General features: G+C 47.0%; 1 protein-coding gene across 4 annotated transcripts; it reads right to left on the bottom strand.

Moving 5' to 3' along the window:
- Positions 1 to 1,834: 1,834 nt before the first annotated feature.
- On the bottom strand, positions 1,835 to 16,913 carry LOC135307647 (serine/threonine-protein kinase PAK 3-like). 4 transcript variants are annotated; one of them, XM_064432054.1, is made up of 8 exons: positions 16,540 to 16,913; positions 13,732 to 13,795; positions 11,513 to 12,914; positions 10,568 to 10,685; positions 9,634 to 9,733; positions 9,012 to 9,208; positions 8,551 to 8,685; positions 1,835 to 7,026 (listed from the first exon to the last, which is right to left on the bottom strand). In XM_064432054.1, the coding sequence occupies exons 4-8, from the start codon at positions 10,643 to 10,645 to the stop codon at positions 6,982 to 6,984; spliced, it is 555 nt and encodes a 184-aa protein (XP_064288124.1). In that variant the 5' UTR covers positions 10,646 to 10,685; positions 11,513 to 12,914; positions 13,732 to 13,795; positions 16,540 to 16,913; the 3' UTR covers positions 1,835 to 6,981. The 4 variants fall into 4 exon arrangements, with proteins under 4 accessions (XP_064288124.1, XP_064288122.1, XP_064288123.1 ...); XM_064432052.1 differs by lacking the exon at positions 16,540 to 16,913 and having other exon boundaries at positions 11,513 to 11,622; positions 12,866 to 12,914; positions 13,732 to 14,481; XM_064432053.1 differs by lacking the exons at positions 11,513 to 12,914; positions 13,732 to 13,795; positions 16,540 to 16,913 and having other exon boundaries at positions 10,568 to 10,895.
- Between the last annotated feature and the right edge of the window lie 3,856 nt (positions 16,914 to 20,769).

Below are 20,769 nucleotides of genomic sequence, written 5' to 3' on the forward strand. Positions count from 1 at the left end.
AGAGCTTTTTTGGCAAAATCATGGGGTTTGTTTTCTTATGTTACAGATCCCCTCTATTGGACTTTCAAAGGTGAAATTTTATTTAAAACCAAAACCAAAGTTTTTAAATTGATATATATGGGAAGATCTTTTGCCAAAAATTAGGTCATTAAAAGGATGGAGCGTTCCTCAGCAGTCCTGTCCTGTTCCTGATTTGTACACAGCCCCTGGCGGGCGATAATTCCCTTCCTTGCCAGTCAGGGAATAAGGCTCTATGTTCTCTTCTGAATTGGCCATTCGTTCTTAAAGATGGAAAGTCCCCCCTTGTCGGAACCCAGGACATCCCTCTGGCAGCTCTGGGTGGCTCGAGCCCCTGGCAGGGGGCTCAGAGACCCTGGCATGAAGACAAAGACACCTGTGCCTTTGAGGTGTCTTTGATTTTGACCCATGGAGTTAATTACCAATGTTACGTGAAGAGCTACAAGTCACGAGAGTTTAAGCAGAATAATAATTTGTCTCAGGGTGAAAGGGTAGAAGTTTGGGGTTTTTAGAATGGGGGTTCTGGAGGTGACACAATCCGTCCTAAGGACGTGATTCATGGAGGTTCTTTTTCACTGATCTCAGGGTGCAAAAACTGACACGACAAGGGGATTTGCAGTAAAATCAAAATACATGTACTTTTATTAAATAGCCATAGCAAAGATGCATTAGAGAGAAGGGGAATGAAGAAAGGGAAAAGAATAAGGAAAAGAAAAAGAAGAGAGGGAGGGCAAGGAGGTGTATAGCTACCAGACGTGCGGATGACAAAGTCCCTCGAAGTCCGGTCGATGAAGAGGCCTGTCGTCCTCACGTCAGGGGAGATCTCAAAGGTATCAGTCAGGTCTAACCTTTTTTATAGTCCTTTTGAAATGGGGGAAGGGGACCCATTTCAAAACAGTCTATTGATAAAGGGTACAAGGAGTCCATCAGTAGTCCATCAGGAACAGGTGTTGTCAGCAGCAGATGTCGTAGGCAGGAACCATTGTCTTCTCGGTCCAGTGGTGGCTTGCAAAACTTGCTCCGGTCCCCACGCATACCTTCCCTCACCCTACGGTGGGGATTTCAGTCTTAGTCCTTTTGGGAAAAGAGGGGAGCTTTTCCATGTAGGGGTCGCACGTCTCAGTCCTTGAGGGAGAACCTTCTCCCATCTCAGTCCATCTGTCACGGTGGTTGATGTACGGTGAATGGAGGGTCCTTTTGTGGTGACCTCCGGGAAGGTCATTCCAGAGAGAAAGTCCAGCCAAGTCAGAAGGGTGGAGAAATTCCAGCACTAGCGTTGCTAGGTGATGCAGGCGAAGGAGAGCACACTGCCCCTTCTTGGGTGCAGTGTTCCATGAATTGAGCAAACACACCCGTAGGCAATAATCTGGCTTGGTGGACCAGACAGACCTGGATTTTCAGAACAGGATCTTTCCCTTTCCCCAGTGGTCTTGGCTTTCATGACGATCGAGAGGCAAAAAATGAGGGAAGTTTCGGACAGACTCTCACACGACCCCGTGACTCACGATTGTCTTGAAAGGATCTTCATCAGCAGGTCTTCAAGTCTCCTTCACACTGGTAGCACACCTCAGAAAATAGGGACAGTATGACAGAGGGAGAGGAAAAGAGAAAAAAAAAGATAAGAAGAAATAAAAGAAGGGCGAAAAAGAGAAGCAATTAGCAAAACAAAATCAAATCAACTTTTTTAGCAAATGATTAAATAATAATTGAAAATGATCAAAATAATAATTGGAACAAAATCACAAATTATTGTCTTAAATAATTGAAAAATCACAAATGGTAATCAAATAATCAAAATAAAATCACAAATGGTCAAAAGTAAAAGCAATAATAAAATGGATATAAATTTAACAAAGTCACAAAATGGAAGATAAAAAGTTATTTCAAAACACATCTACTGATTCATAATCGTCTTGTGTCAATTGTCTTGGGGACGTCCATAGTAAAAAGGACATCAGCCAAATTGTGTGCATTAATTATGGACGTCAGTCTTGTTAACCGTTTCATCATTCTCCAATTCATGACAAACAAGATTGCTGACAAAACAAAACCAATCGAAACCAGGATCAAAAGGACAACAATAGGATGACACATGGTGTTCAGGACACTTGTGGCAGTTGGTGACCACCCAAAAAGAGTATCCCACCACTTGTGCTCGGCATCTCTCTTTACTCTTTCCCATGACACGGTGTATTTGTTTTACATTGTGATGAACAGTTACTAGGGTCTTCTGCCCATCTTTCTTGATCTTTCCCAGAATCTCAGCCAAGTCTTGGTGGAGCAGCAACTGCTTTACCAAAGTGAGGTTCATCCCAATTGGAGTAGGTATCAATTTGTGAATCAGGGTGTAATTAGATTGCAAAAGTTGGTGAGAGGTAACTGGAGCTACATAAGAGAAATCACATCCTACAATTCTGGTAAAATTACAAGCACAGAAATTTGAATGATTCTTAGTATCCACTACTACATTTTCTACAAATACAAGATCACAGGCAGTTCTAATGCATGCACATCCATTGCCTATGTATATGAGAACCGTTTCAGAAGTCTCGTTAGGATGTATTTCAAAGTGACAGATATTCTGCTCTGTGTCCACACAGATGTCCTGGGCTATGATTCCATTGCTTTCACAGATGAACCCTTGTTGTTCACGGACAATACAAGATTCCAGATTGACAGTTTGCCATTTGTTGTTAATCTGACGGGCCCATTCCTTATGCTCCGAAGGATAGAGGATAGCTCCGTCATGATTTATCCCTAATGCTATAATAGGAAAAACCAAATGTACTGAAGCACTACGTATGGTTAACACAAAAGCTGTGGCCGTGTTTGAAATGGGGTTATAAGTGAAATTCACCAAATTCCACCAGGATTGGAATTCTCTTTCAAAGTCAGTAGCACTGTCGCAGATTATTTTTCAAATTTCAGTGGGAATAGTGCCTTCTTCACCTTCTTTTATAATTGAGGCAGCAACTGACTGCATCCACAATTGAGCCTGAATACAGCTGAGAGACAAAGAAACATTATTTTGTGTGGCATTGAGTGCATCAATCACCAATTTGTGGTCGTTTACATTTACCTTTTCCCAATTTGGTAGTATGTTTGATAGCAGCCACTGATGTGTTAAGGATGATTGCAGTGGTTGCTGTAATTTGGTCAGATTTTCACTCATAGCGGCCAATTTGTTCAAGTTTACTTAATTTACATGTTAAGTGTAATATTATCACTTTGTGTTACCATAAAGGGAAAGGAAAACATTATATTTGTTGTATAATGCTAGTGTTATCATGGTTTCTCAGGTCTTCATGTCCCACGGAGTTCTTCTGTAAAAAATAAGCACAACAGAATCTGCCACGAAGAGGCAGAAAGAGTTAGAACAATGGGATTGTCAGAGAGGTTTTTAACACCAGTGGTACTTCCCCTACAATAGGGGGTGGTCCACCAAAAACAGGTTGTCCAGGGTAATGTGCTGGGTTCTTGAAATCATCTGGTCTGTGTAGTGAAGGAATTATGCTTGGAGCTGTCAGGCAAAAAGCAGTGATTTTAGGACACCCATTTGCCCCTGATCTATCGTAAGGGGTGTGAGAAGTCCATTCAATCCCTTCACCTTTTGCCCAATCCTGCGCACTTTTGACTGTAAAGTGAGAAACATTATCAGATTGAATTTCTTGTGGGGTTAGGAAAATTCCAAACCATCCCTGTATTGCTTTAACAGTATTATTTCCTGTAGCTCTTTTAAAAGCATCGGCCTGAAACAACACAAATACAAGTGCGGCATAGGACTTGATGTTAATACTGACAAGAAAATAATTCTGTCCCTTACACTGGAAAATACTACAAATGGTTAACAGTTCCTCTACCTGAGCACTGCCTTCTCCCTCTCTGTTAGCAGAAGTGGGGAAGAAAGGAGGGGTTGCTTTAATCACAGAGGCAAGCTTATTTTGGCTGCTACCCAAGCTCTCAGTTTCTTGTATTGCTAAGTTTTTTTCTACTCCTGTGAGAGTTAAGCCAACCACAGACAAACCTCTTTCCCAGGTAGAGTATCTTCTCTCAGCATCTTTGAAACCATGGGAATAAAAACCAACAGGCCTTGTCGGACCCTCGGGACCCCGCTGCCCAATGTGTACTGATAACCCTGAGGAGGCAAATCCCCACTCTACCTGAAAGGGATCTGTAGGATGGATAGGGTCCAGTGCTTGGTGAGCTGTTGCTTCAAAAATCAGCGATTGCAGTGCTTTCTCTTGAGAAAGACTCCAATCCCATTTTATCCCTTTTCTCGGCAAGTCATAAGAGGGAACAAATGGGTTATTCTGGTTACTAAGAAGTTTATCTGGTGTTTCTATAGGGGACATAGCTGCTATGGGTTTTTGAGGGAAAATTGCTATAGGTTTAAGTGTTTCTGTAAACCTTTGAATTAAAGAGGTCATAATTTTAGACTTTACAGGTGATTGCATTGGTGACTCATAGCTTGTAGCTGCTTTTCTTTCATGCATTATTTGCAAGCAGGCAGCTTTGTGAATGTTTTCCAGGAGTTGGTTAGGGGTACCAGCTATGGTTAAAAGGTTTCCCCTTTCCGAGGGGTTAAGCCCCTCTGTCCAATAAGCTATATGCTGAATTAGGGACCATGGGATGCGTCTGTCTCCCGTTGGTAAGAACACTCCATGTCCCCAGTACCCACCGGCTTCTTGTTCTGACAAATGTGTTTGAACTTTCCCAGTGAGAGATTTTGTTTCAGTTTTGTGGGAGAGAAGCCCATACTGCTTTGCAAGTTTTGTTAATTCAGTAGCAGTGTATGGGATTTCTTTAGTGATTATATGTGGGTCAAAATCCTCATCATTAATATAGTTGCATTCTGTTTTAATTTGAGGTTTCATGCTATTGCAACAACAGTGTTCCCCAAAATTTTTCATCAGAAATAATTCTTTTTGGGGGTAATTTTGATTAAGGTGAGAAGTTTCCTTCTCCTCTGTTTCTTTTGAGGAATCAAAGTTCTGTGAATTTTTAACATGTACCTCTCTCAAGGCAGCCCGTAATAAATTATTTTCATTTCTTTCTTCATCTAATTGTTTTTGCAAAACTCCAACTAAGTTTTGAAGGGAGTCTATTATAACATTTTCCTCACTTCTTCGCTTAAAGCGAGTTTCTGTGGCTGCTGTGAGGCAGGCTCCCAAAACTGAGCAGAGGATGGTTTTATCTTTACCAAGTTTAAATTTTGTTTCATGCTGCAAGAACATATTCTACCAACAACATTTTCTAAATTAAACCAATTGTTCTTTGCCCAGGCCTCTCCGCCTGGTGAAGGTTTTGCATTGTGTTTAGCAAGTAGTGTGTAAAATTCAGTTTTTGCCTTGGCACCAAAATCTTCATTCATCTTGTGAAGGGACTAGGGACCACAACAGGGAGGTGTTTTCAGTTACACAATCACACACTGTGTTTTCCCTTCACTCAACTTTTTCCCTGGGTGGCTGAAGAGACAGAGTCAATCTGGGAGGCCCTGCTTAGTTTCTTCAAGGTGTCTCTTCCTTCCCAGACAGTTAAACACTCACACACAGTTGAAGAGACAGAGTCAATCTGGGAGGCCCTGCTTAGTTTCTTCAAGGTGTCTCTTCCTTCTCAGACAGTTAAACACACTCTTACAACAGAAACAGGGGTTTTTTTGTTGTTTTTTTTTTTTCCCTTTTGCACCAAGAGATCTTTTGTGATATTCTGGAGACAGAACCCTCAAAAAGAGTTTGGAGAATGCTTTTTCCGCCTTGGTTCGTGCAGTATGCGGGAAATTCGAATCACAGCCCTTGCTTTCTAAATCAGTTCAACCCCTTTCGGGAAACTTGACGGTTTAGGTGCGGCTGCCGTGAAACGTCCTTCCCCTGTTACAAACTACACGTAACCTGCAGACTCCTCCGTCCCCAGAACCCAAGATCCGTGACCCAAGATCCAATTTATGACACGATCCGTCCTAAGGACGTGATTCGTGTAGGTTCTTTTTCACTGATCTCAGGGTGCAAAAACTGACACAACAAGGGGATTTGCAGTAAAATCAAAATACATATACTTTTATTAAATAGCCATAGCAAAGATGCGTTAGAGAGAAGGGGAATGAAGAAAGGAAAAAGAGTAAGGAAAAGCAAAAGAAGAGAGGGAGGGCAAGGAGGTGTATAGCTACCAGACGTGCAGATGACAAAGTCCCTCGAAGTCCGGTTGACGAAGAGGCCTGTCGTCCTCACGTCAGGGGAGATCTCAAAGGTATCAGTCAGGTCTAACCTTTTTTATAGTCCTTTTGAAATGGGGGAAGGGGACCCATTTCAAAATACTCTATTGATAAAGGGTACAAGGAGTCCATCAGTAGTCCATCAGGAACAGGCGTCGTCAGCAGCAGATGTCGTAGGCAGGAACCATTGTCTTCTCGGTCCAGTGGTGGCTTGCAAAACTTGCTCCGGTCCCCACGCATACCTTCCCTCACCCTACGGTGGGGATTTCAGTCTTAGTCCTTTTGGGAAAAGAGGGGAGCTTTTCCAGGTAGGGGTCGCACGTCTCAGTCCTTGAGGGGAGAACCTTCTCCCATCTCAGTCCATCTGTCACGGTGGTTGATGTACGGTGAATGGAGGGTCCTTTTGTGGCGACCTCCGGAAAGGTCATTCCAGAGAGAAAGTCCAGCCAAGTCAGAAGGGTGGAGAAATTCCAGCACTAGCGTTGCTAGGTGATGCAGGCGAAGGAGAGCACACTGCCCCTTCTTGGGTGCAGTGTTCCATGAGTTGAGCAAACACACCCGTAGGCAATAATCTGGCTTGGTGGACCAGACAGACCTGGATTTTCAGAACAGGATCTTTCCCTTTCCCCGGTGGTCTTGGCTTTCATGACGATCGAGAGGCAAAAAATGAGGGAAGTTTCGGACAGACTCTCACACCTTGTCATCTCCTTTGCTTCTTGCATTCCCTTGCTGCAGGGATGGCAGCAATCAGGCTGTCAGAAGAGGCTTAAGAGAGGCTCCGCTGATTGCAGAAATGGATGCTGCCCAAAGGGAAAAAGAAACAAAACAAACCAAATTAAAAGAGACAAAGGAAAAAGGAACCATTTTTCCAAACTGAGTTCCTAACAGGGCTGAGCTGGATTCCTCCAGCACCCAGATATACACAGACATGGGACTGAGGGCACCAGCAGCACGTCTGCCTTCATGTCCAGCATGCTGCTGTCACAGGCAAACACGGCCCAGAACTGCACTAGTCCATTCCTCATGGTGTCGTCACTTGCTGGGTTTTTTGTCCTGCTATCACTGTGGGATTGCTGCTTGCTGTCCTAAGGATTTATTCCTTTCAGGAAAGTCAACAGACTTATTCAAGCTCCTCTTTTCTACAGACATGGGCTCTTTGAGTGTCCAAGAGAGATGTGGGGTATAAGGCATTCCTCAAGAGACTCCCAAGAGCTCTGAAAAATGTTGATCCCACATGTTGATCTCAGGAAAGCTGGACATGCAGGTTTTCAGCAGCAAGCCAGGAGCAAGGACACAAGCATCAGGGTGCAGATGTGCTCAGCTCTGGTTTGCAGGAAGAGCAGTGTCTGCCTCAGCACACCCCACTCCCTCCTGTGCTGGCTGGCATCTTCCTTCACAGCAGGCACAGCCAAGGAAGTGGCCTGGTCACCAGCTCCTTGTCTGCCACCAAACCTGGCAGCAAAGCCACAGCCATTCTCATCTACTTGATGGGGCAAGGCAGCACATGGGGCTGGCACAAATCCTGCACAGCTGTGCCTGTTTGGCTGGCAGAAACCTCCAAGGGTGGGCCAGGCGGGACAAGCTGGGTGCTCTCGGATGCTCACAGTGAGCTCCACCCCAGCTCCCCCATTCCCACAGACCAATCTAAAACCGCTTGGCAGGGACTGCTTTCATTGTGTTCCTCAAGCCCCATCCCCAGCATTGCAATACTTCAGTTCCTTTGCTACCAGGCAAACCTGAATACAGCACCTGAGAGCAAAAGAGGGACACAGAAATGACCAGAAGGTGGGAGCTCTCCTCTGAGGAAGGGCTGGGAGCCTTGTGCCTGTTTATCCTGGAGAAGAGCAAGCCCCAAGGAGACTTTTCAATATTTTCAGGGACTTCTAGGAAAGTTGGGGACATTTCTTTTAGCAGGGCCAATTGCAAGAGGACAAGGGGGAACGGCTTTAAGCTAAAAGACACTCAATTCAGATTGGCTCTGAGGAAGAAACTGTTTGTGAGGAGAGTGCTGGAACACTGGCACAGGCTGCCCAGAGAGCTGGGAGGAGCCCCAAGCCCAGCAACATTCAAGCTCCGCTTGGATGGCCCTCTGAACAACCTGATCTACTTGAAGATGTCCTTGCCAGTGGCTGGAGTTCTGGGCTAGATGACCTTCACTGGGCCCTTCTAACCTCAAGCAGTCAAGATCCTACTTGGTTTTCATTTGAAAAGCACCCAGAGTGGAGATTACTCTGTGGGGGGCCCATCTGATTCCCTGGAGTTTGGCCAAGGAGCAAACCCTGGCAGGGAACAGCTGTTTGGCCTGCAGCCGCTTTGCCTTGTACCTGCAGAAGTTCCTTGGCAGAGCCTCGCCTGTCCACATCCATCTGCAGGCAGCAGCCCAGAAATTCACACAAGCCAGGGGGTAGCCTGAGCTGGTGCAGATTTGGAACCCCTTGCTTGCCTATCAGGTAGCTGGCCTGAGGCAAAAGGAAACATGAGACTCTATGTGATTCTTCCATATCCTTCAGGGCTCACCTAGACCCCATCTTTAAAACTCCACTCTGCAGTGGCAATTTCTTGCCCAGCAGATGCTTAGAGATGAGCCTTCTCTCCCAAAGGAAAAAAGGCCCCAGTGCAGCCCCAGCTATTCCAGCACCAGGTCTTGCCTTGACGGCTGATGTGAGCCCCAGAGACCTTTTTTGAAGTGGCCCTTGCTGGAAGCACTTCAAGCTGTGGGAATGGGATTTTCTCTAATGGACTGAGAGCAGAAGGACACGACTATCTGAGCACATTTCCACCTTACCTTGACACTGGTCTCCTGCATATAAGGAGCCTCTCCTGTGGCCATTTCTATTCCCACAATCCCAAGGGACCAGGTGTCCACTTTGGGGCCGTAAGGCTCTCTTCTCACCACCTCGGGTGCCATCCAGTAAGTGGTCCCGACCATCGACCTCCGTTTCCTGTGCTCAGGGCTGAGCACAGCACAGAGGCCAAAATCAGCTGAGGAGGAAAACAAACACTGCTTCAAGTAGGAAACCAAGGAAAAGGGCTTCTCACTCTCAGTCCCAGAACGCAGTGCTTAATGGAGCTGGAAAAGCAGCTGGGCTCTCCTTCCTCAGGGCTGCAGCCAAGGACATGGGCAATTGTACAGGTAACAACCCGCCCAGGATTCCCACAAAACCTTGGCTTTTCCTCATTGCCCTGAACGTTTACACTGTAACTCTCTCCCTTTGGAAGGAACACCCACAAACCAAAGTTACTCTGGATACCTGGTTGCTCTCTAGACCACTCAGCACCTTCCAGCTGCGGCCTGGGCTTGCACAGCGCTCCCTGCACTCTCAGCAGCCACTGCTGGCACCCGGCACCTCTCCAAAGCAGCCCCACACCGCCTCCCCGCAGCGCTGCGCCTCAGCAGGAATACCCACCCAGCTTGACGGAGCCATCCCGGCCCAGAAGGATGTTGTCACTTTTGATGTCTCTGTGGATCACCTGCTTGGCATGAAGGAAAGCCAGGCCTTGCAGGCACTGCCAGGGGAAAAAGAAACAGGAGGCCAAAAGTTACCCTGATCTGATTTCATCACATGCAAAAGGAGGCTGCTCCTGAAGATTCTCAGATCTCCAAGGAGCAGTGAGTTCTGGCAAGAGGAAGAGCTTGCTGCTGCAGCACTAGGAGAGCAGGATCTTTCCAAGGGAAGGCATATTAGCTTTGGAGGGGGAAGCATCAGTCAGTCGTTGCTCCAGACTGTTCCCTGCAAAGCCAGTCAGAATGAGCGCTGCTGCAGCGGATGTGCTCTCCCCGTCCGGACAACAAACAATGGTTTGCCAAAAGAGGAAAACGTACCTGCCTTGGATACCAAGGGGATCACTGTCGGGCTGGAGACTGGAGGACAAGGGTTCTATGGCTGCCTCAACAGCAGACTTGGAAGTAGCTCTTTTGTCAGTTTGCAGCAGCAAGCACCATGCTGGGTGCCGTGCCATCCTTTGGAGTGGAGACCTGTGACAGATGAGTCTCTCTTTGGCTTGGCCTCTGGTTTAAAACTCTCACAGCAGCACCTTTGCACTTACAGGCAAAGAAGGCAGTGCAGAAAGGCTCTGGGCAAAGGCTTGGGGAGGCAAAGTGCAGAACAGAAAATAAAAAGGAAAAAGAGACAGAGAGTTCAATGATGGTGGATAAGAGTGAAGAACAGAGTACAGGAAGGGCAGGGACACTGGCAGGCAGTTCAGTCCAGATGCTCTTTCTTCTCTGAAGCAGAAGAGCAACACAGAAAGAAAGCTCTGAACATGGAATCACTCACTTTGCAGTGCTTTCAAAGGACTAGCCTTGTCCAAGCCATCCCAAGCACAAGCAGGACTCCTTACCTCCCGACACACTGTTGCTATGTGTCCTACAGCCATCCTTCTCACGGTGACCACATCAGCTAAGGAGCCTCCATCCATATATTCCAACACCAGCAGGACAGCCTCATCCACAAGGTAGCTGCAAGAGGAAAGCAACAGCGTGGAGCTGAACGTGCACAGCTAAATTGCTGTGGGGAAGAAAAGACTACAGCTGAGTTTTGTTTCCAGGTCACTGGTAAATGAAGATGGAATCAAATGAAGACACACTCCACCTAGGCTAGCCAGTGCCTGCCATCTGTGCCACCTAAAGGAGGAAGGCACATCCATGGAAAAGCAGACGGCTTAGGTGGCAAGCAGTGGGAAAAGGAGGTTCAGTGAGGAAAAAGATAAATCTGGAAGTGGACACATCCCAGCAACTGCTTCATCATCTTCAGACACAAATTGCACCATTCCCTCCAGCAGCAAGGAGACACAGTTTTCACAGCTTTTACTAAAGGCAAGTGGTTGTGCAGCACTGCCAACACCCTTTGGAAAACCTTGCAGAAAGGACAGTCACAAACAGGAAAACAATTTCAGACCTGGCAAATTATGTGTCTCCTAGCCTAGTCTTTTGGCATGCAAGGCTATGGAAAATAGTGGGAACAGCACAAGGTGCATAACCTCTGGCATGTTTTCTCCTCCAACACTTAGAAAAAATCATGCCCCAAACCAGCAAAACCACATGCAGCAAGTGAACATACAGGCTGCTGGCTTAGTAAGAGACCCAGGTTTCTGAGAGCAATCTTCAAGCTCTTTATGTCAGGAAGCATTCATGGGGACAGAATGCAAACTCCTCCCATGCCTGGTGCAGGAGTGGATTGATGTTCATTGAAAGATCCATTTTCTGCCAGTGGCTAAAGAGCTTTTAAATCTTTGCCTTGCAAGTATGGAAATGAACGTTCCCAAAAAATCACCAGAACTACTTACCTTTCTAAGTAGCTGACAATATTGGCGTTCTTATTTTCTCTTATGAGCAGGATTTCTTTTAATACTCCCTCACAGCCCTGGTGCTGGAGATAAAGTTCCTTTACAGCCACCTACAATGACATTCAAAAGCTCTTAGGGACAGACATGACCAGAGCCTCTTTCTCTGGCCCTCATGGGCCTGGATGCCTTGTCACCTCGGAAAAAAGGGACTCTAAACCATCAACCACAAAGCGCTAACACCACCCTCTGCACCTGCAGGCTTCTCAAACAGACTTTATTTAGCACTACTATTATCATTTACACACGCTTTGGAAGCCAAAAGTAATTTTTCTCCTGTGAAGAGATGGCTGCCAATTCAATTGTGTGCCAGAGTAAACACATACAAACATGATGGGGAAAATGCTGTCAAAAAAGAACTGCAAAGCGACTCAAGGTAAAGTTACAATCCCAGCACATCCTCACTTCTTCAGTTTGGCTTTTGCAACTTTGAAGAACAATCTTTAGACTTGAAATTATTGAATGGGTTTAAAAATGAATACCCCTTTCTGTGGTACACTATGGATGTGCCCCAGGTTCTAAGTACAGGGCTTGGGGCTTTTGGACGCCTCCGAGACCTCCCTCCAAGTGCAGTTCCTGAGCACAGCTCTGCAGCTGGATAAGGAACTACCTTCTCTAATTCCTTACTATTAAGGAAGATGGAATGTATTTCCTGAGAGTCAAAAAGGAGAATTCAGGACTTGGAACTTCTAGCCCCAAAGAGCAGCAAGACTCTCCAAGACACCACCATGCCTGTTCAGAACAGAGAGCATCTCTCTAGTGGAACACAGGATCAACACAAGGTTGTATTATTTAAGGCTCTTCATCAACTTCTTCTCATTCATCTGTGCACGTATCTCTGTGTGTGTGTGTGTGTGTGTAGGTGTGTGTGTATGTGAACTAGGTTCCCTAGGACTGAAAGGCAAAACTGTGCTCCAGACAAGATCTCTCTTTCTGAAGGGCTTGCATTGTATTTTCCAACTGAATCACCTGATAGAAAACAAAATATCTGTGTCTGATCCTGGGCTTAAGAGGAATTGGGCTGGAATGATGGCTCTTGCCATCAGCTAATCTATGCACATTTATCCAGTAACTCCAAGCTAGCGTGTCCTCTGAAAGACACCACGGCCATCCTTGCATTCATTCAGGTAGGTAGGAAGGACAAAGTCTGTCCCAAATGCATTTTGCAGCCTGCCTCTAGACAGACTGCTTCTGCAGAACAGCCTCTGCAGCAAAGACAGGCGGCCCAAAGCTCTGGCCACAGATCACATCACAGGGAAAGCACTCAAGAGCTGCAAGATCTGCACGGGCACTCACCGCTTGTCCTGTGGCAGTGTCGAAGGCCTTATAAACAGCTCCAAAGCCCCTAGAATCAGAACAGTGGCAAGAACAGAGACGTTGTTCAGTGCTGAGGAGCAAAAGGCAGCCCAGGCAGGAGCTCTGTGCTGCCTGCAGTGTCTCTAAAACACTGGGCTTTGTCTACTCTTCAGCCAAGGGCACAGCAGCCCAGCAGCCCTCTGCCATGCAGAGTGTCCAAGAGAAAAGCTGGCTCCCACAGGAAGAAAAAGGGCTGCTTGAATTCTCCAATACACACACTAACTTATGCATGTGGGGGGGTTTTCTTTGCCTTTTTCTTCTTGTATCTCTGCCTGTGATGTGCCTTTCCAGGCAATGAAACACACAGTGCTGCTGGGCCTTCTCACTGCTCTCTTTTCATCCTACCTGCCAAACTCAGGCAATGCCACACAGCCTTTCTTATTTTCCTGACCACTGAATATTGTTTCCAGAAAAATACTACTAAGAAATGCTACTGAGAGCTGTTATCTGACAGCTGTCTGGTGGGAAACAACACACAAAACCTGCTCTCTCAGCTTTTCCTTCCGTCGTGAGTGTGGCCATATTACTTTGAATCATACAAAACCATGTCTCCTGGGAAAATAGGCAAACTGGTGCCCCATCTTGGAGGGACAGGAGGGCTTCCAGGTCCTGCTCCTTGAGGCAGCCAAGACATTGTCAGCACCCAGTCATCTTTGATGATGCCTTGTACTGCCTCAGTAGTGAGACAGGGACAATCTGGAGCCAGGCTCTGAAAATGCTTGCAGCTTGCCTGACTTCCCACATTCTATTGCACCACCAAAATTCCTGGCCTGTGGTTCTGTAGAAATAAGTGTGGCTGCACTCACCCACTGCCAAGATGTTCCCATCCAGTGTACTTCTTTTCTGGATCTTCCACACTCACCACACACCCTGAAAGAAACAAAATGCAAGAAGCAAAGTTCAAAACAGAGAGATTGAGCTTGCAGGAGATCTGAAACCCAGCTCCACTCTCTGGGGCTCTGAGCAATTTGTGGTCTTTTGGCTAACGATAACATCAACAAGAACAACAACAACAGCAGCCCCAGCAAAACAGGCAGCTCTGCACAGAGTCTGATTCTCCCACACTCCTTTGCAGGGTTGCCTTGAGGGGAAACTAAGCCCATGGAAAAACCATCAGAGCAGACAGAAATCAGAAGACAAACAGGCACCAAGGCAAGCGGCTGTCATCTACAAATGGGAAGGAGGGCTGAAAAATCAGGAGCCTTCATTTTCTTGGGAAGAAACACTCTCTTGGGAGATTCAGCACAAGATTACATACTTCCAAAGATTCAGTGCACCCTGGGATCTGGGATGAATTTTTATCAACATCTGCTTTTTGCAGAGCAGAAAGAATATTGCAAAGTGAATTCCAGGAGAGGAGGGGATGTTCCCTTCCTCTCAGCAGTTTGCCTAAAGAATGCCTTGACATTTTCAGAGAACAGCAGCTCATGCTACATCCAAGAACAATGACTCTAAGAATTAGAACACTTTTCATTTAGGAGCAGGCTAAGTTCTGAAGACCACTTTGCCCATTCCTCATTTAGTGAAGAACTACAAGTGCTGGTCTTCAGCCTGGGCTGCAGCAGCCACGGGCACTGGACTTGGCCCCTTGAACAGCACCCACGTGCCCCATCTTCCCAAAGGGCACAGCCCAGATGGGTCACAAGGACAGCGCCGCTCCTCAGGCGCTGCCGTGACACAGACACCTGCACAAAGGAGATGCTGATCCTCTCACCAGCCCAGGCAAAGCTGCAGCAACGGGGCAGCAGCTGCAACCCCACAGCTGAGGAAGGCTCCAGCCCCTGCAGGCACAGCAGCTGTCAGTGGCAGGGCAGGTATGACAAAAAGCTTGGCAAAGCCTACGAACGGCCACTGACAGCCACTGTCAAGAAGCCAGAGGCACACCCAGCTCTGTTACAAGCTATTGACCCCACTCAAGACAGAACATGGTTGTCTTTCTCTTCAGACCCACGGAGGAGTCAATCAATCCACCTTTTGTCCCAACAGCTGATGGCAGACACTGAGTAAACTGGGCTCTGCTCTGTGCCTGACCCGTCAGTCCCTGACAGCACTGCACTGGCAGCCCTTACTAGTTGTAAGAAGCAACTCAGCTCTACTGCAGAGTCACCAAGGCCTTGGTGTGCTTTCCTCAAGTGCAGGAATCTGTGCAGGGATTGAGGCCAATGCTTAGTATTCCAAGAGTGTTTATCAGCTGGGCATTAGCAGTGACAAAGTGCCTGGTACTGCAGGAACATGCAGCAGAGGGGCTGCAGGCTTCCTCCCGAGAATTGCCTGCAGGGCACTTCTATCTGGAAATGCCACATGGATGTGTCTCTTTGATGCATCTTCCTAGGCATACAACTAAAATATCAAACAGGGATTGTCAAAAAAAGTGTGGTGGTTTTCTTCTTTTGGGGCACTTTGAAAACAACTCTTTCTATCTGATACCTCGGGATTGTTCTAACAATGTAACATTTTAACTTTTAGGGCACATTGAAAAGACCTCTTCCTCTCTTATTTGTGCTATCATTTGATGTTCTCATCCAGAAGGTCAGGCTAACCAAAATGTAGAATTCTTATCAAACCCAAACTGTAGAAGGAACAGTAGAAGTACTAACAGTCATAAAAACAACACCAGCATTAAACCAGCCCCACAGACAATCAAGTTCTGGGAAGTATTTTGTCTCCAATGGCTGGTGACAGGTCAGGAGTCTAAAGGGAATCTAGGAAGCCAAATGTTCTCATCAGTTTGGCCAGACTAGCACACACACCTTCACGGAGGCATTGGCTGGGTTGCAGCCTTCTGCTGCTTGCAAAACAATCCCTGCTTTTGTCTTCACTGCACAGGGAAGCTCAGGCAAAGCCCACCCACTCCCAGCTGCCCTCAAAGGCAAAAGGAATGCCTCAAAGTGCTGTCTGGCTTCCCCCAAGCACAACACTGGCTTCTGTAGAGATCCACAATATCTGTCTTGTTGCCATGATAATTTAGGGAAAAAGCCTCTGCTAGGATTTTTCCTGTTCTGAAGAGCTGAGAGCCTCAGGAAAGAAATGTAAACAATGGCTATCTGCTGCTGTGGAATGCCACGGGTGCATCTTCCATTAGTTCATGTAGATTGTTTTCAATCAGTGACCAATCACAGCCACCTGTGCCAAGGTTGTGAGCAGTCACAGGTTTTTGTTATTGATTCCTATTCTATTCTTGTCTTGGTAGCCTTCTGATCCCTTTCTCTCTGTTCTTTTAGTATAGTTGTAATGTAGTATTTTAGTATAATATATACCATAATAAATCAGCCTTCTGATGAAAATGGAGTCAAGCCTCGTGTCCTCGCACCAGGGATCTCAGTCTAAGCAAGAATTGGTGACCCCTGGACGTGTGAAACTGATGGTCACCCCAAGAGTGACCATGGAATCTAGCCTGGAGCTGAAGAAACGAGACCCTGAAGATGGGCAGAGTTCACAGCCAAGGCAAACAGGAGAACCTGTTGGACTTTCCTGGAGATTGTGTCCAGAGACCGCAGAGCAGCAGAGCTGCACAGCTGGATCCACAAGGATACTGTCTAAAGGTACTGTTATTTTTTCCCTTCCTGAAGATCCTGCCATTCGCAAAAGGTGGGAGGAAAGTTGGAAAAATGTACCTTCGGAAGCTCAGGTTCCGTTTACTGCGTCAGAGGAGAAAGTTATTAAACTCTGGTGCAGATGGGGACGCAGGGACAGAATTCCTCAATGTATGTTGGAGAGACGGTGTTATGAGTTCTTCAGATGGGCAAAATTTCATAGATTTATTACAAATGTCGTAGACTCCCTTGATTTACGTTTTTGGGAGTTCATGGCCGCTCTTTTTGACTGGACAATAGTCCAGCGTGTTCAATGCCCAATGATGCATGCAGTGCACGTACTGATTTATGGCGTTATCTTGAAATGGGGACGGGCTGCGGGGGACATCATGGCTCGGGAGCGCAGTCGCGTTCTGTCCCCGCCAGCTTCGGCACGAGAGAAGCCTCTCAAAGAAGACGAACCGCGAGTTTGCATTCCCCCCGCACTGCCCACAGCTGAGCAAAAGTTTTTCTCCGCTCCCTTGGAGCAAACAGATCTACCTTCCCCCCCGCTCCTTCTCTTGGGGGGGATGAAAAACCGAACCCGCCGCTTTCCGGGCCGGCCCCGCCCGCTTCGCCGCGGAATTCTCCGCTTCCCCCACCCCGGGAGGGAGCGGATCCGGCTCCGCCTCAGCCAGCCCCGCGGGAGGCGCCGGACCCCGCGGCTCCGCCTCAGCCAGCCCCGCGGGAGGCGCCGGACCCCGCGGCTCCGCCTCAGCCAGCCCCGCGGGAGGCGCCGGACCCCGCGGCTCCGCCTCAGCCGGCTCCGCCCGCGGCCCCGCAGCCGCCCGGGCCAGCTCCGCCGGCTCTGATAACTGCGCCTGCGCCGCGGCACCCGGAACCGCCTCCCGCCGATCCGCCCGTGTTGCCAGGCAGCGCGATCAACAACAGTGATTCCCCGGCTGTGCTGCTGCTCCCGGGAGCTGCAGGAGCTGCCTCCGTGTCTTCTTTCTCTGCATCCCAGCCGGCAACGGAATTCGCAACGGTGCAGGCGGCGCCTGCGCGGGCCGACCCCGCTCCGAGCCCGCCGCCCCCGCCTGTCCCGCCGCTCCCTGCCGATCCAATTGCAGTGCAAGAGCTTGCTGAGAATAGTGCTGAGCCCACGGGACCGCCTCAAAAGTCGACACCAGCGCCCGTGCTGCCTGCACCACCCACCCCAGTTGTCCCGCAGGTTTCCGAAACTCCATCATTCACATCAAACCCTGCGAAAAGCCTGTCCTTCCGTAAAAAAAGCATAACCCTCCAGGTGACTGCAGGAGCAGTTCGGCTGGCTGTGTTCAAAATCAATATAGTTTTTAAATCACTTCACGTATAGTCGAGAGCTTCTCCCTAGAAGTTAAAGTGCCTGCCTTCCCCCGAGCGCCCCAGCGGCGTGGGGGAGTTGGCTCCTGTAACATCTACCTCTAGTTCCCAACCCAGTAGAGATAAAAGTAGTGCCAAAAAGCAAAAAGCAGAAAAAATAACATTTACCTTACAAAAACAAGAGACACAGAGCAAAGCAAGCACTGCTCGCTTGCTCTGGAGACAAGAAACCCTCAAATCTAAAATAACAATTCCTGAGAAAACTTCTCTTCTCCAGCTGCCAGTGTGCACCAGTGCTTCTAAAAAAAAAACATTTCGTCATTTCTACTCTCAAAACACTAGCAGCATAGTCCTACCAAGTTCTGAGCGTGCAGAGCCCGCCTCACAAGCTAGTTCTAAGCCGTTTAACTCATTTCCCTGGGCCGGGGCCATCGCCCCGTCCAGTGCTGAGTTCAAAAACTTTGCTTTCCCCACAAGAACCTAGGCCACCATTCTGTGAGCCAAGTCTGAGTTCTCTGGTCCGCCCACCAGGACCAGAGCCACCCAAGGGTCCTAGAGACACTCTGCTGCTGCTACTCTTCTTCTAATGAAAAAAAAATAAATAATAATAATAAAGAAAAGTGGAAAGAGCTAGCAGCTCAAAAGCATTGAAAAGCCAAAAATTAGCCTCAGCCCAAGCGGTTCAATGAAGGGCTGTGGCCAGGGCATTCCAGAAATTTTCTCTGAATTGTTTCATGACTGTCAATGAATTGTTTGCTAATTCTTGTTTTCTTTAGCAGTTCTTTGTTTCAGAATTCTGCAAGCCTGTTTCAGGACCAAAGGGGACTTCCAGAGATGTCAAAAAAGAACATCTTCAGTCCATGGACTCTGTCCTGAAATTCAGCTGCTTGGACTTGAAACAATGAACTTTCCTTGCATGAGTTTTTGCATTTTCTTATTTTTTAAGATTGTTTTAGTGATATGATATAATTAGATGTTTGATAAGTGAAGAATTTCCCTGAATGTTCTACAGGTGAAGAATTTCCCTGACCATTCCACATCAGCAAATGATTGAGATTTTGATTGGCAACAGATGAACCTCAAGAGGTGTTGTTCTCTCTTCTACAAAGCCCTAGTAGAAGAAATTGCAAACATTTCTTTTTCTATTTAATTTAATAATTTAAAAGGGTGAGATGTTGCCATGATAATTTAGGGAAAAAGCCTCTGCTAGGATTTTTCCTGTCCTGAGGAGCTGAGAGCCTCAGGAAAGAAATGTAAACAATGGCTATCTGCTGCTGTGGAATGCCACGGGTGCATCTTCCATTAGTTCATGTAGATTGTTTTCAATCAGTGACCAATCACAGCCACCTGTGCCAAGGCTGTGAGCAGTCACAGGTTTTTGTTATTGATTTCTATTCTATTCTTGTCTTGGTAGCCTTCTGATCTTCTTCTCTCTGTCCTTTTAGTATAGTTGTAATGTAGTATTTTAGTATAATATATAACATAATAAATCAGCCTTCTGATGAAAATGGAGTCAAGCCTCGTGCCTCGTCCAAAGGGTCGCAGTTTAAACAAGAGAGCCTCACACTGGTTTTGCTTTCAAACTAGGACACAAATCCATCTCTTTATTTGAACACAGGAATGGGCCATTGCCTACCCTGCAAGCGGGAGTTGGAGGGGCGGGGAGGGTGGGGTGGGGTGTCACCTTCTGTGGTAATCGGCGGAAGAAATGCAGCACTCAATATGAGTGATCAGCAAATCTCAAAACTTTATTGATAGGCACATACATTTATATTGGTGTTAATGAGGCTAATACATATTGCAAAAAGCGAGCTCATTATTGGTTAGTTACTTATCAGCTAACTACGCCTACCTTATCATGCTTGTGGCTACTATGTTGCAGCTGTCCACATCTTTTCTTCATGTTTCTAACTAACGATCCTCTCCCCCATCCTGATGTTGCACCAAGGGTACAGTGCCCTTGCCAGGTTTGGACACTGACTGCTGACTCCTATCCTCGTCTCCTTCTTGCTTAATTAACGGTATTATGTCAGTGTGACCTTTGTTAGCTAGCCAGCTGTTCACAAAATCCTCCACACTTCCCCTGTTTTTCTGTTGCACAAGCATAGTCTGATTAGATGCAGCAAATATCATTCTTTGAACCATGTTCTGTAAGCACATGCAAAAACAAGGCAAAACTAACACTACTAACAAAGCCATAATGCCTACTATAATAATGACTCTAACAATAGAGCGCAACCATGATCCCAAGCCTAATGATTTGAGCCACTCATCAATGCCAGAGTCCGATTCTACCTGTAAGTTTCCAGTTAACCTTCGCAGCTCAGAGAGCTGGGAGTGAATGGACTGGGAATGATCAGAGAGGTTCATGCAACACATGCCCTCAAAATCTTCACAACCATGGCCCTGTGCCAGTAAAAGGAAATCAATTGCAGCTCTATTCTGAAGCGTTGCATGGCGAATAGAATCAACATCAAGCAAAAGGCTAGAAAGTGCTAAAGAGGTGGCATTAGTTTGTTTAGCCAGCCAGCATCCTAGCTTGTTTAAAATGGCATGGGCACCTGCTGCCGATACCCCTGGAGCTAAAAAGGATGCTGCCACTATGGCCCCTGGGGACCAAAATTTTACATCATCTTTGCAGTCAGCAGTAATCGCATGGGCCATTCTTTTAATTCTGTGATAGCGGCGGCTCATATTAAGGATCATTGACGCATTGGGTGTGAGGAGAGACAACTCTCCAATTGTACATGGCCCCCCGCTCAGCATCGATGGGACACCGGGCCACGCACGATCCCCACATATTAAAAAGTAACCTGCTGGTAATTGAATAGGGTCGTTTGATGAGATCGACACCCTCTTTGTGGTATAATTGCACCAGGTTGTTGCATTACGGTAAATGGCCATGCTGGAGGTTACAATAGTAGAATAGTTTTTGGCCGGCAGCTGATTTTTATGCTTAAACCTAAGGCA

Source organism: Passer domesticus, chromosome 9 (assembly GCF_036417665.1).
Source record: "Passer domesticus isolate bPasDom1 chromosome 9, bPasDom1.hap1, whole genome shotgun sequence".
Classification (NCBI taxonomy): Eukaryota; Metazoa; Chordata; class Aves; order Passeriformes; family Passeridae; genus Passer; species Passer domesticus.